Consider the following 15,398-nt stretch of genomic DNA (forward strand, 5'->3'; position numbering starts at 1 on the left):
AGATTGATGTAGAGTCATAGGAAATGTTGTAGTAGAGCCTTGTAGTCTATTGAGTGTGCGTTTGAAAAGTGATTTTGTATAAATAAATTTTTAGGATTAGAAAATGGTGAATACTCAGATGAAGTCGATTTTACGTGAAGTTGATATCCGAAAACTGTTAGATGATTTGATTGATTTGGCTGTTAGATGATTTCTATCTTAACATTAAAATTTTTAAGATATATATGTTCCCCTTTTGCTGATGATGCGGCTTTGACCGAAAGCTGACGTATGCATATTAGGTATCATGGACACTTTCTGCTTCTAATAAGTAATAACTAACAATAATCGTCATTTATATCTTTCTTCAATGAAACTAATAATAAACTTACCTTTATATATAGAAGAAAGTCATTGTTGTGTCATTTACGTGCAAGCCTGAGACTCCCAAACATATATAGATGCACTTAATTAATTAATTTAATTGTGTCAATTACAAAAGCAAATAAAACTGATCTGCATATATATAGTGGATACTATGATGTTGTAAGCTAAAGTGAGCTTCCTCGTAATGCACATAAAACTCGAATTTTATTTACAATAACAGATGGAGACACATTTAGCTAAAATGACAAATATTTAATTTGTTCAGAAATTAGAGAAATGATTTTGCGTTTGCAAGTCGATGGATGAGTTATCGTGATGATTGTTGATGAGGGTCCTGGAGGCCCAAAGAGAACTAAGGGCGCGAAGACGAGCATAGTAGTCTCCAATGACAAGGAAACAGCGAGCTGCTTGACGAATGGTGAGAAATCGACAGAATTGGTGAAGAGTTTGCTGCCTCAGATGATCAGCCTGAAGGAGGAAAGCTTCAAGGTTGGAAAGCTTGGCCATGGCAGAAAGCATCTGAGGGAGGGAGATGGTGTGGAGGAGAGAGTGGTGGAGCTGCTCAAGCCCCTGAGAAAGAGCGTCTTCAGCCTGCTGGGATGAGTGTCTCAGTCCGTACATGGCTATGATCTGCTGCTCCGCAAGAGGCTCCAACTGGTGTATCAGCAATCCCACCAGGTCTGACGGCCTGAAACCACCCATCCACAGGAAGCACCTCTCTGCGGGGGATGTCCATGTGCCATTCATGATGTGGAACACGTCCCACTTGGCACCCTCCGCCTTCAGCCTGAAGAGTTCGTCGTAGTGGCTCATGTAACTCTCCACTATCACTCTCATCTCCCCGTCCGATATTCCCCCCTCCAGCCCCCTCCTCACCTCCCCCATCTGCCTCTCTTCATCTTCCAGCCATCTTCCATATTCCATGTCAAACATCATTGCTCCTCCTCCTCCTCCTCCTCCTGTTCCTGATACCTGTGATCTTGCTCTTTCTACCTCCTTTTCCAGCTGAGTAAGCTTTAATCTGCTACACTCTAGTTGCTGCACATAAGCCTGTTCCAATCCAATGCAATCTGTCTTACGTTTCTTGCTTATAAATATAAATAAGTCATGCCACGTATTACTACCTACCTTTTTCCTCAGACGGCTTTTCCTTGCAGCTTCTCTGTTTTGTGCCAACCGTCTCAGTGTCTGAAATCATCAATCACACACAACAAACAAATTCTTCCTATTCATCTTTCCAATATATATAACCATGCATTCTTCTATTTTTTATATAGAAACAAACCTTCACCTTTGCATCCACTGCCTTCTCTGATGTGGAACTCGCTCCTTTTTTCTGCAATATAAATGAAAATCTTATCAAATACAAAGGTGATGAATAAACAACAATAACAATGTACACTACTGCCAAGCTCACAGAATAATTTCTAGCAAGTTTCTGCATTTGTGAATGCAGAGTAGCGGCATGATTATGATTAGGCCATTTCTGTTGTTCATGATGAGGAAGAATAGCCATGCATTCATCGATATGATAAGGGTAGCAGAAACCATCATCGTTCTTGTTATTATTATTATCATCTCCCATTCTTGTTCTTGAAAGAGAGAGAGAGAGAGAGAGAGTAGAGTACACAAGCCAAACAACAAGCAAGGCGAGGGAGGAATGAGGGTGAAATGGTGAATGAATGAATGAGTGGAGCGAAGTGAGAGTGGGTCACTATTATAATGAGAAAGTTGTTTTTGATAAGTACTGAAAAGATTCTTTGTTTGTTTTTGCCCCTCTCTCTCTCTCTCTGGTATTTTTCATGTCAGAAAATCGTTCAGAAATCAGCAACAACTCTGTGTTCCTTTGATTTTCTGAGAGTTGTTGGGATCTGTGCCTGTTCTTTTGTGCTTTGTGAACAAGACAGATAGATAGATATTGAAACAGGGAGATCAACCACAAACGGAAATAGAAGAAAAAACAACAGTAATAATTTGCATTGAAGAGACCTATAGCTTCAACTTTGTTCATACAAAATAGTGTTATGCTAAGGTTGTTATATTAGATGGAACCTTTTGTTGGGGTGATGGCCCTTTTCTTGAGGCATCACTAGTTGCCAGCTGCACCTCTTGATCTTCTTGTTGTTGGCTACTAATTGGAGAATCTTGTGATTCAAAATGATTATGATGGGGTTCCGTTTCCAATTTGCTTGAAAGGGTGTTGGTGTTCACACCTGATCCTGATCCTGAGTCTGTGTTTTCATCCCATCCTCCTGACTTGCAACCTCCCTGTATTGTGATTCAATAGTTCAATTCCTTTGCAAAATCCTTTAACATGAAAAAGAAAAAATAGAGATTTTGTTTCTTGTTTCAACTGATGTGTTTGGTGCAAAGTGGTGTATATGGGAATGGATTGGTCAAAGAAGAGGCAAGTGAGAGAGAGAGAGAGAGATACTCTTGAGGTTTGGTGGAATCTGATTGGCCATGAAGGGAACATTTCCAGTGTTGCTGCAGGCCTCCCTGTGATGAATAAAGCTGCAAAGTATGCATCAACTCAGCAAATTAAAATGGTTTCAATATTTTTAAAGTTCTCTTTTTCATTTACAATATGGAAAGGTGGAGCCAAATCCTACTTTATTCATTCATCACAAGATCAGGAAAGAAATAAAGTATCATGATGCAAAACAAAGTCATCAGGCTTCTAAGATTTTAATCGCACGCCTTCCAACTAGATTTCCCTCGGAATTCATCATTTTTTATGGTTGGTAGCTCTCTCTCTCTCTCTCTCAAGTTGGAAAGAGTAGTTGGTTGTGCTCTTATCCAAGGTAGTCAGAAAAAGGGAAACAACAACAATCATACATGATGCTTTGGCTTCTTCATCATTTCTAGTCTTGATTCCTTGCAGAACAATTGCCTCTTCCAGCTCTCCAAAATCAAACGCTCCCCCTTCGTTCCTATCAAACAAAATTAATATCATTAGAACACAAACAAACGCCATATTAAACATGCAGTCATGCACATGTATATAACATAACTCTTCCTTATGAGGAGGAATTCAGTTATACATGTCTTATAGATACTTTTCATACATTAAGGTTGATGATGGGGAGTTGATTCCATGAAGAACTCCATGAGTAGAGGCATGGTGATGACTTGTGATCAGTGACTCTGATAAACCAGTGTCTCCTCCTATTCTTTGGCTCGCCATTCAATAAGCCTAATTTAAACCATTATCATCTTCTCTGCAGCCTGCAGCTCAAACTCAAAGTTGAACAATATGAAAATTACTGTATATGCTTATGTATGTGTTTAGATATCTACCACACACATGTATAGACATCTATATGTGAGAAAAGAAGGAAGTCATAAACATTTACCTGTTTTTTTTTCCTGGTATATGGACAAGTTCACACAGCAGAGAAAGATCAAAGCTTTCTTGTCAAAGTAATATATATATATATAAGTTGCCACAATCAAGAGGGTGCAGTCTTTTTCTCATATAAGTTTGTATGTTTCCTATGGGCAATTATTTTTTTGTTTTCTTTTCGGGTATCTAATAATGTTTCATGCAATGGGAATGGGGTGTCTCTATCTCTTTCTTTTCTCCTTCTTCTTCTGTAGGAAGAAACCTGATTGATAAGCTTGTTTGGCATCCTTTATCATTGTCTTTAGTAGCAAATATTACTCTCTCCTCTGCTACCCCCAAAGTCCTGTCCTACCAATTTGCAAAACTTGTCTGTGCCTATCATAGCTTGTAGGGTATGAGAAGGGTACTCTAATAAAAATTAGAAAATAAATAATAAAAAATTATTCAGATTTATACAAATTTAAGGAATGGGACCCGATAGGATAGGTAGGACATGGATATTGAATCTATTTAAACTTTTAATTAAAAAATTAAACATTAGAACCATTCTTGAATGATTATTTCACCAACAACAAAGAAAATTGGATATTATATTAGTTTGATATATCTAAAAAAATTGTTACATTTAATAATTAGATTCAATTGTTGAACAAAGTTGCTTTGTATTAACAAATTTATTTGGAATTAAATTTTGCCCAGTCTTTTTAAATATATTAAGCAAATATGCATTTTAGCTAGGACTGGACTCCAAAATAAAAGGAAAATGAAGGAGTGGGGTCCTGTTTTAACTTTTAACTCCTTCCTGCTCCTCTCTCTCTCTCTCTCTAACCGCCTGCTAATTCTCATTGGTTCTGTGATGATACTTCTTAAGGGCTTGCATGTTATTATTGATAGTGGGAAAAAATGTCATATTCATTCATATAGGAAACACACTACAAGAATGAACTCATTGCTACATTTAGATGAGACAAGTTTTGTTACTTTTTATTTATATCTTTTTCTTTGCCATTAAAAAAAGATGTAATGGCAAAAGAAATGATGAAGAGAGAAAGCTTTAAAGGTGATTTTTCGTGATCCTTAGCTTTTTTTCACACCTAATAAGTGTTTGGACTTGATTTTTTTATTTAGTTTTATTATTATTATTACAATTGAGAGCTACTTGAAAGCGAGTTCTTTTGACACATCATATCATAAACATTTTAACCTAAAGATTAGAATAATATTCCACTCTGTATTTATTCACAGCTCTGAGATGGATTTGTTTGGTGTTATCTCCTTTGTTGATAGGTCAACATCCATTCCCTATCATCACCTAACTAAAATCATGCCATCTTAAGATTCTTTTCTACTTATAAACTCATATGATACGCACCTTATCATCAATCACTTGCTACTTATTAATCTCATTTATGTTTGTATATATTTAAAATCCTAAATCCATCTTTTGCTGCAGTTTTTGTTTAATTTTTTTTGGCTTAATTCTTTAAGCGTTGTGTCTTCTGAGTAATTAACTGCTAATCTTTCAAATGACCACAGAGAGAGAGAGAGTTATACTATACAGAAAAATGCATATCCAATGCAAACTAATGAAAGAGTAGTAGTACTAGTATTGCAAAATAGTCAAGTAATAAAACTAATAAAAACAGTTTAACTCAAAAAGGGAGATGATTTCAATTTATTATATATAAAATGCATGAGTATGACCTACATTATTATTAATAAATGAAGTAGTATGCTGATAAAGAACAGACACAGAAACACTAAAAAAAGGGGGAGACTTTCGGAAATATACCCAATCTATAACACAAAGAGGTAGAACCAAATATTCCTTCATGATGCCTTTTTATAGGTAACATACCAATTCCTACCAATGATTGGTCTTGGAGCCCAAAATATAGAGTCTCTCATTCTCATGGGTCAAACCAGTGTGTGTGTATATACCTTTGTTCCCAACATAATTTATAACCTATGTTCTTCACATAAAAAATGTCTTAGTGAAGGGTTTTTACTTTTATATCCCGAGACGTAGTTATTTGAGCTAAACAGTTCCCCTGTCTTCACAGCAAGCGAGGTAATTGGTTTAGATCAAACTGATTCTAGAATTTTAATTATTTTTCGTTGATCATACTAAGTCATTGCTTGTTATCTAAGCAAAGTATATATTTTCTTTTTTCTTTTGGCCTTACTGCTTGGTTAGACCATTGTTGCAATGGACAATGACATTTAGCAGGGTTTTTTTTGGCATTTTGTTACATTCTTGATTGGTGAATGTCAAATTCAAAGGTCAAAGAAAGCAGAGAGATGGTTCAAACAATCTATAATTCTATATAGATGTTGAGTAAGGGAAGGCAATGACAATTCCGACATTTTCAGTCTCTAACGTTATGGACTTCGGCAAATATAGTATTAGGTTGTCTGACCTTATTTAAAGAATAATACCTGTCCATCTACTTGAATTAAAAAAATGTAGCTTAAAATAAAATGATGATATGAATAAAAAAATTATAGAAGACATCTCCACTACGAATATTTAAACTTATCATATCGGTGATACTGCATGTACAATCGTTTTTATAACTAAGTCCAGCAAAAAAAAAAAAAGAAACGCGTGCATACATTACTGCTTTTTTTTCTGCGCTTGTGCAACATAGAAATTTTTTATGGAAAGCACAGAAACTTATTGATATAGCACAAAAATTTTGTACATAAATGCAAATGTATTTGTTAGTTGGGTGAGTCAATATTCTGAGTATGTGATCCTTCAAAAAACTTTGTGCTAGACACCAAAATTTCAGTTTTATGCTTCGAAATTTCTGTGCTGTACCAAAAAATTTTATGTGTTATATATATTTTGTTAATTGGGTATCAATGTTTTGCGCATATGGTCTTTCAAAACTTTTTGTGCTATGCATCAAAATTTCTATGTTCTAGTTTACTGAACATATATAGGAGAAAAAGAAGATGAAGATAAGATGACAATAATAAAAGAAGGAATAAAGGAGAAAAAGAAGAAGCGCCTGATGACTTGATAAAACTTGGTTTAAAAAACGTTTGGGTATCTAGCTTTATTGTTACCATAATTTGTTTCTAGAGAAGAATATGACTGTTTACTCCTTAACTTTGTCCATGCTCTAAACAGGCCATAGACAAATTCACAATACCAAGGCTGAGATGAGAAAGATATATGCTGTTATTGTTTAAAATTCATGTTGTAAGTATGTGAATATTGATCATTTGTAAATAATGTATATGGATCATCATGCACCTCTAAGATTACCTCATTAAAACAGACTATTAAGTGCTTTCCTATTAGGTAGAGTTAGTCGCATGAATTAAAACAGTGTTGCTGAATTATATTGGAAAGTGTCTTGAAGACAAATTATTATAATATATAGTAGAGTAGTTTATTGTAAACGAAATAATAATAAAAAAGTAAACCTTCCAAAGGTCTATATTACAATTAGAGTGAAGTTTTATTATCCATGGAAGTTAGCCAACTAAGTTACGTGAAAGGATTTCTTAACCAGCCATATAAGCCATACTAAACACAGACTCCTACATGTTGTTTCAGGGAACAAGTGATTGTGGCAACTTCATGGTTTTAAGAGTGCAAATACAACATTATCAAATACAACTTTTAAGGGAAGGGAAACATATAATCAACAAGATACTCAGAAACAGAGGGCAAAGAGAAGAAAGAAGAAACAGACAGAGAGAAAACTCTTAAGAAAAGATACTGCTAATGGTATTGAACGTCAATGCCTCTTGGCTGTATAACACACCATAACGGTAATCCCTCAAACATGAATCGTTCCAGATTTCCAAATTTTTTTGTCCCTCTTTTTTCTGGTCTTAATTAAAGGCTAATTAAGATTTCTGCACAGAGCTGAGAGTAAAAATTCCATACTATAACCTTGTCTTTGCAAAGAAGTGATCAAAGGCCTACCCCTAATGTCTATCATAATTGTTGGTCCGTCACAAAAGTTCTAACGATTCCAAACAATAAATAAGCTAAACCGGAGCATAAACTCATGAATCTTGTAAGCTACCTGCAAATGTGCCTATGCAATTTATATTTAAATGAAAACTAGCTATAACAAAGCATTCAGCAGAATCTCATTCATACTTAAAATGTGGATCTACATGAGTGTATCTCCTCATAAGCTCAATCATGGATGTGGTAAAATTTGCCAAGATGAGGCATTCTTCTTCAGACTTAGCTTCAGAACAACACCATGAATGATCAACTTCTTGAGATTCGGGCATCGCTTAAGCAACCCCTCAACCCAGTGGGAGAAAAGACTATTAATCACAGTCCAGCCGAGCTCTAAGACAAGGACATTCTCGAGACAGGAAGAGCCTTGCAAACCATAGTGAAGTGCTCCATCTCTTACATCATAACTCAAAGATAAATGGCTCAGCTGCGGAAAGCATGTGGCAATAGTTTCTACGTCTACAACCTCATCCTCATCGTCAAACATGACATCCCAGAGTCGAAGCCTCTTCAAATTGGATGATTTTGAAATCATCTGGTAGAATTTCGGCCATATGATTGTGAAGTTGCTGATATCTACGATCTCAAGATTTTCAACTGTCTCGCCAATATCAAGATGGATAACACTAACATCATCAATCTTAAAATGCTTCAAGGTCCCCTTACCAATCAATTCAAACACCTCAAGGGCACAATCTTTCAAGTGCAGGCACTCAATACCATCGGCCTCTAATATAAACTTGTCCAAACTGATTGCTTCTACATACACACTCTTGAGAGTTGAACTGCTGAGCTCAACCGTTACCTGAGCATCGGACATTGCAATTTCCGGGTTGACGAGTTCCAAAGCCTCAATCTTGGGGCAGGCGGACACCAAGAGATTAAGATCCAAGGCAGATATACTGACATAACTCAATGAGAGAGATTTCAAACAAGGGAACCTCTGATAATTAGGCTCCACACCAGAGATGGAATTATGAGCGAGATCTAGTATTTCCAGCTTGTGTCTGCCACAGAGTTCAAGAATGTTAACATTAGGTGTAGTCTTTACATTATAATACAAGTGCCTCAGGGTTTCCCGGTGTACATGAGCCAAGCAATAACAGTAGAAGCGGAGAATTCGTCGACATCTTCCATGAGAATAGAGAGTGCCTGCAATCCTGATGTCTGGAAGATGGTCTGTGTGATGAGAATCTCGAGGCGGCTGGTGGTCAAATCGCGGTAGAGAGGCCAATCATTGGAGCTGAAGGAGAGGGTGTGGAGATGCTTGCAGCATGCTTGTCTCCATTTCTTGCAGGTGGCAGAGGCTATCACTACATCCCTTGCAGCCCTTAGGTGCGACAGTATGTTCCCAATCACTTCCACAGGAAGCTGATCCATTTAATTACACTCTCTTCACAACAATTTCAATCAGATACACATGGAATACGACAATTAACAACATCAATTCAAGAAATTTCCATGGATAATTAACATTTAATCAGGGGATTGCGGAATTGAAGGAATTTGGACGGAAATCAAATAAAAACAAATAGAGGATTGAGCATTGTATGAGAATGGAGAGATACCTGAAGGAGGGAAGAGGTGCGTGATTTGAGATTGTTGATTGCAGAAAAGAGAGCAAAGTCAAGATCCGAGAGAGAGAGAGAGAGAGAGGGGCACTAAGCACTAAGCAGTGAAGAATGAAAGAAGAGAACATAAATCATAATAGCGACATCATCTCAATTCTCATCTCACACTCCCAATTCCAATTTCCAATCCAATTTTTGTCTTGCTTTTATTTCACCCTCTTCTTTGAGACTAGAGACTCGCCTTTTTTTCTCAAAACAATAAATTATTTGATTTAAAAATATGAATATCATAACTCAACAAAATAAGAATCAATCAATAAAATTCTTAGTTTTCAAAAGAGTAAACACCCAATTCAGTCCTCGTCTATTTTCACGAAGGACAAAGCAATTCCTGTCCAGAAAAAGGAACACTTCGACCCTCAACCTTTTTATTATGGGACAATACGGTCCCTCTATTAAAAAATTTATTAAATAATAATAAAAATTAATTTTGTGGGGGATTTTATTTGTATTTGTGGGGGTTTTAAACCTCCACAAACTATTAATAACTTTGTTTTAAAAAATTCCTTCATCAATGGTGGTTAAATGAAGAAAAATCATTGATAAAAATGATGCCACAAAATAAAAGTAATTATAGTATAATACCTTTAAAGGAAAAAAATAACATGGAATAAGAAATAAAAGAAGAAAACTTTAATGTTGATAATATTGGTATTGGTGATGATGACGGTAGAAGAGATAATGATGATGATAAATATGGTTACACAATAAAAATAATAGAAGTAAGAGTGATAATAATGAGGATAAAAAAGATAATGGTAGTAGTGGTAGTAATTGGTTATATTGTTGAAAAGATTTTTGTGGGGGTTTAAAACCCCCACAAAATACAAATAAAACCCTCCACAAAACTAATTTTTATTATTATTTAATGAATTTTTTAACAGAGGGACCGTATTGTCCCAAAATAAAAAGGTCGAGGGTCGAAGTGTCCCTTTTTTTGGACAGGGATCGCTTTGTCCTTTGTGAAAATAGACAAGGACCGGATTAGGTCTTTACTCTTTTCAAAACTACTACATTTTAGCTTTTAATCCCACAAAATATAAGCAACCAAAATTTGTAGTTAAATAATATTAATCAATATTTCTTTTTAATTTAAAAAAATTATTTTTTTGAGAATTATAATTTAAAATTAAGAATTTATAATTAAAATAGATAAAATAATTTTAAAAGTTTAATTGATATTGACTAAAAAAATTTGCTATCAAATATTACCTTTTTAATACTATAATATTTATATGCGTTCCATAAACTAAAAAAAACTAAGAATCAATCAATAAAATTCTTATTGTAAAAATAAACTTAGTTTAATCTAAATATTTCAAAAATGTTTTATTTTACTTTCTGTAAAAACTTTATTTTGGTATAAGTTTAAATATTTGAAAAATATTTTATTTTAATCTGTAAAAAACATTAAAAATTAATTTCAGGAAGCTGAGGATAAAAGAAAAAATTGAACATAAATCAAATATTTTTAAGAAAGGTTTATATCTAAACTAAAAGAAAAAATGAATAAGGAAGAAAACCAATTTTGAGGAACAAAAAAATATTTAACATTTTAATTATAAAAAAAAACCTAATATTGATTCTGTTAATAATGTTCATCTCTGTTGTACTCGTAGACACTGCAATTGACTCTGTGACTTGCGAAACCAAATCACTGCATCTGCATCTGAATCTGCATCATCATCAATGGTTAACACCCATTTCCTCATTCTCTTTCTTCTACTCTTTCGCATTCTTCAGTCTCCATCTCCTTCCGTTGCAGCTTCGCCCTCTGATCACCGCTACCATATTGGGAAGCATCTCCCATTTTTTGTCAACACAGTTGACCCTTCAACAATCCCAGGTTCCTTCCTTCAATCCAAAATTCCAACTTTTCCCCATTTTCTAATCTTCATGCAATTCATTCATTATTAGCTCTCTTGCAGTGAGACATACGAATACTATGATTTGCCATTCTGTCACCAGGTAATTAAGACACTCTTAGTCTTAGTTTTATTCTAATGATATTGAAAATGAAGTCAAATTGTCATTGGGACCACTTTGATTGTGAACAAGTTTGTGTTTTCCACAGAACCAATTGTGAGAAAGAAGGAGTCCCTTGGTGAAGTTCTCAAGGGGGACCGTTTGTGCAATGCTTTGTATGAATCAAGTTCAGGAGAACAAAATAATGAGACATTGTGCCAAAAATGGATTATGTTGATGAGGTTGCAAGCTTCAAGGAAGCTATTAACCGTGACTACTACTTCCAGTTTTACTTGGATGACCTTCCATTTTGGGGGTTTATTGGGAAGCTTGAGGAGGATAGCTGGAGTCCTGCTGGGGGAGGGACAAAGTATTACCTTTTTACGCATGTTCAATTTGATGTTCTTTTCAATGGAGACCAAGTCATTGAAGTGAATGCATTTGGTGATCCGAATCGCGCCATTGATATAAGTAATGATGTTGATGTTGATGTTAAGTTCACTTATTCAGTTACCTGGAATGCAACTGCACTGCATTTTGAGAACAGGATGGACAGATACTCAAGAACTTCTTTGCTGCCGATGTATCGTCAAGTTCATTGGTTCTCATTCATTAACTCAACCATCATCATTTTGCTCTTGGTTGGTTTACTCGCCCTTCTATATACACGCAGCTGAAGAGTGATCTGAAAAAGTATTTTCTTCCTTAATCATGATCCTATAAGAAAAATAACATTTTTCTGGGAGTTACATTTGTTTCTTATCCTAATGTTTTTCACTTGCAATTAGGTTTTCTAATGCGAATGAAGAAGACAAGGAGGTTGGATGGAAATCCATCCATGCCGATGCATTCAGACATCCTCCAAACTCATCCTTACTTTTTGCTCTTGTGGGAATTGGAACCCAGTTGCTAATCTTGTAAGCTACTAATGTCTTTGAGGTGCATCTCAGGCCTCTCCCCAAAAGTCAATTATTCATTTTATAGTCTTTACTCGGCATTGTCAATTCGTCATGGCCGTAATATTTGAAGTTTGTGATACATAGATTCATCAAAACTAAATCCGCTAACTCTTAACTTTGCTCCTTTTTTGTAATACAAACTAATGTCAATTTGTTCTGCAGGCTTTTTGTCTTGCTATTTCTAGGATTTATTGGAACCCTCTATCCATACAGTCGTGGAGGACTGTTGAATTACCTTGTCCTGCTATATGCTCTTTCGACTGTTTTTGCTGGGTACTCATCAGCATCCTTCTACAGCCAGTTTGTTGGAAATGGATGGGTAATCCTATACGCAATTAACATGGAAAATAAATGATGTCTCATTATACTTTTCTATCAACATCCTATGCCTGTTGTGTGACTTGATTATGATTCCAGGAAAGGAGTGTTAGTTTAGCAGCAATCTTTACACTGGACCAGTTTTTGTCATAGCCTCTATCCTCACATTATTGCAATATCTTATGGTGCCACAACTGCTCTCCCATCGGCTCCATTATTGTGATTCTTGTTATATTCATAGTCCTGCTATCCCTTGCTCTGTTTGGTGAGTTGTTGGATACGCTTTAGAATTGAGTTTCAAGCCTTCTTCGGCAAAGAGATATCCTAGGGAGTTCACAGCTTGTTGTTAGGAGAACACCTTTCAAATGTTTATCGTTTTTGCCTTAGTGCAATGTCCTCATTACATCAGGTGTATGCTAGTATGTGGGCTACAAAATACACACTTCTAGCATTTTCTTGCCATTGTGATAATTGCATTTGTCAATATTGGCTTGACATACATTCAATTATCTGTGGAAGACCATGAATGGTGGTGGAGGTGAGTTATTTTGCTGACAAAAATACTTTCTGCTTGCTTTTGTCCAACCCCCCCCCCTCTTTTCTCTTGGTTTTGTGCGTTGGGCAATATTTGATCTTTGATAACCATGAAAGCATGCTAACTGAAATCAATGTGGTGATGGTTGAGTTTAGATGTAATATATATGCATGTACTTTATTCTCATTGTCTAAGTTTCATTCTAATCTCATTACTCTCTCAGGAATTGGGCTGCCTTGTTTCTTTCCAGTTTCCTTGTTCACTTGTGATTTGATTAGCCTTTTCTTTCTTGCTTTTTTCAGTTCTTCTCTTTAATTATGCTTCTTTTTCTCGTTAGAAAATATATAAATAAATAAATGGTTTATTTCATTAGGCACCCTTGGATGAGGCTTTGTCATTAAAATACTTTATTTGGTGGTTGCAGACTGGTGTGTGCGTCAACAGCCATTTTCATGTTTGATATTGCATCTACTTCTATTGAGATCAAATATGAGGATCTGCAGCTATCCTTCTTTGGCACAATGCATTTTTTGCTATGCTTTCTTCCTATATTGCCTCCATTACTTCCGATTGTTGCTATTTTTCGCCATATATACCTGCTTTAAGAAGAGTGAGACATTCTTCCTAGTCACTACCTCAAACAAAAGGACTGCCCCCAGAAATAAATAATTAGCTGTTAAGGGTTCCTCATGATTCTTAACAAGCATTGCTGAAGTTATCTTCAACTATTTGTAATAAATGAAAACAAATAAGGCAATCAGCAGATTAAATCATTTAGCCACCAACTAAGGCTTCCATACTTCATCCGTTGAACAAGAGAGAGTAATGATTATAGAGCCTTTTTGCAAGTTGAAAACTTCCTTGGTCCTCTTGCTCCATTTGTTTAAGGAAAAATCTCGCAGCCCGGAAATTCATGACCAATTAAACCAGTTCACTTGAAAATATTCCTTTCTATTTGTATAATCTTCGAAAACAAAAATACCGAATAGTCTAAAAATCAATCATGCTTTCAAAATTATACATGAGAAAAGAACTCTCTATCTAAAACAGTTCAGGAGCAAATACACAAATGGCTTAAAACTGAAAAAGCGTATTCACTAAATAAAAAATAATAAAAAAAAAACTCCCACACAAATAAAAATTATACTCGCTACATGCTGTTGGTAACAATCAGACAGAGAATTCTGATTCTGAATCTATCTTCTCGAGGCGCGACGGTACTCCGCATGTATGTAGAAGTACTGTGCCAAAGCAGGAATAGCCCCACCTGCAGTTATTCCAACATCTTGTCAACTCAGCAACACAATAATCAATATTATAAGAACAAGACCACTCATCAGTACCCAAAGTTTGCATTATCAACACATCACGATAAGTACACTTGGACCATAAAAATATTCATTTTTCCACGTAACTAGCAAGAAGCTAATATTCAAGGGTACTGGTATCTTTATTTGTGGTTAAAATTTCATGAGATGTCCCACAAACTCAAATACTTATTCATTTGTTAGTAAAAATTTTGATTAAATCCAGCCATGGGTTATAAAGGGGTATCAATACTCTTATACAAACACTGTTACCAATGGAAATTTCTAAATACATAAGAGATTCACCTGCCAGCCCTGCACAAGCTGAAGAGAACACTATCACAGGTGGTGCCTGAAATCAGAGGTTTCATTCAGTGTGATTATTAGCAATAAGTTTATGCTGACAAAAGAATGCAGGAAGCATTGACCTAGGAGTATTTCTGCAGCGTAGTGAGTAAAAGCCCTATACTGTTTGAATGCTTATGAACTCAATTTCAGATACCCCAACTTACAAATGATGTCTAAGCACCAATATGGAAGAAAGGTCTATATTAAAGGAACTGCATTTTAGAACAAATAAGACTTTTTTCTTCAAAAGAGTCCTTTTACCAAAAAATAATCATGTTTGGGTAAAAACACTGAAAGAGATGCTAAACAAAAATAATAATTTTAGAGGGAGAGGGATCTAATGCCACTTAAGCTACGATTCATTGGCATATTGGTATTTACTTTAAAGAGTACCTAAAATCTCCTGAATGAGAACAAATCAAAGCAACTATACCTTATATAATCTATATTCATCAAGCAAGTATTTATGTAGTAATTATAGAGGGAATAAACTGATACTCAGAAGAAGTTCTTCTATTTTAAGCTCTATAGCATCATGATTATCAGAAAAATCATGGAGAGAACATGAGAGAATCATCTGACTTGTTTGCAAAGCTTAAAGTGGCAATGGAATTTATTCATTAATGGAG

General features: G+C 35.3%; 1 protein-coding gene, 1 long non-coding RNA gene and 1 pseudogene across 13 annotated transcripts; 1 reads left to right on the top strand and 2 right to left on the bottom strand.

The window, feature by feature from the left end:
• Nucleotides 1–393: 393 nt before the first annotated feature.
• LOC112784567 (transcription factor TGA9-like) lies at nucleotides 394–4,083 on the bottom strand. Of its 11 annotated transcripts, none has more exons than XM_025827825.3 (8): nucleotides 3,723–4,083; nucleotides 3,435–3,594; nucleotides 3,205–3,299; nucleotides 2,801–2,880; nucleotides 2,419–2,634; nucleotides 1,652–1,702; nucleotides 1,495–1,554; nucleotides 394–1,416 (listed from the first exon to the last, which is right to left on the bottom strand). In XM_025827825.3, exons 2-8 carry the CDS (start codon nucleotides 3,551–3,553, stop codon nucleotides 628–630), a joined length of 1,410 nt encoding a protein of 469 aa, XP_025683610.1. In that variant the 5' UTR covers nucleotides 3,554–3,594; nucleotides 3,723–4,083; the 3' UTR covers nucleotides 394–627. The 11 variants fall into 11 exon arrangements, with proteins under 11 accessions (XP_025683610.1, XP_072088264.1, XP_072088266.1 ...); XM_072232163.1 differs by having other exon boundaries at nucleotides 1,658–1,702; nucleotides 3,723–3,979; XM_072232165.1 differs by having other exon boundaries at nucleotides 1,658–1,702; nucleotides 2,801–2,865; nucleotides 3,723–3,918.
• Nucleotides 4,084–7,599: 3,516 nt separating this feature from the next.
• Nucleotides 7,600–9,417, bottom strand: LOC112784600 (F-box/LRR-repeat protein At1g67190-like; annotated as a pseudogene).
• Nucleotides 9,418–11,528: 2,111 nt separating this feature from the next.
• On the top strand, nucleotides 11,529–12,747 carry LOC112792796 (uncharacterized). Of its 2 annotated transcripts, XR_003817994.2 has the most exons (4): nucleotides 11,529–11,995; nucleotides 12,091–12,219; nucleotides 12,424–12,580; nucleotides 12,679–12,747. It is a non-coding gene; the product is annotated as an uncharacterized lncRNA (long non-coding RNA). The 2 variants fall into 2 exon arrangements; XR_003817993.2 differs by lacking the exon at nucleotides 12,679–12,747 and having other exon boundaries at nucleotides 12,424–12,672.
• Nucleotides 12,748–15,398: the final 2,651 nt, after the last annotated feature.

This window comes from Arachis hypogaea, chromosome 3 (assembly GCF_003086295.3).
Source record: "Arachis hypogaea cultivar Tifrunner chromosome 3, arahy.Tifrunner.gnm2.J5K5, whole genome shotgun sequence".
In the NCBI taxonomy this organism is placed as follows: Eukaryota; Viridiplantae; Streptophyta; class Magnoliopsida; order Fabales; family Fabaceae; genus Arachis; species Arachis hypogaea.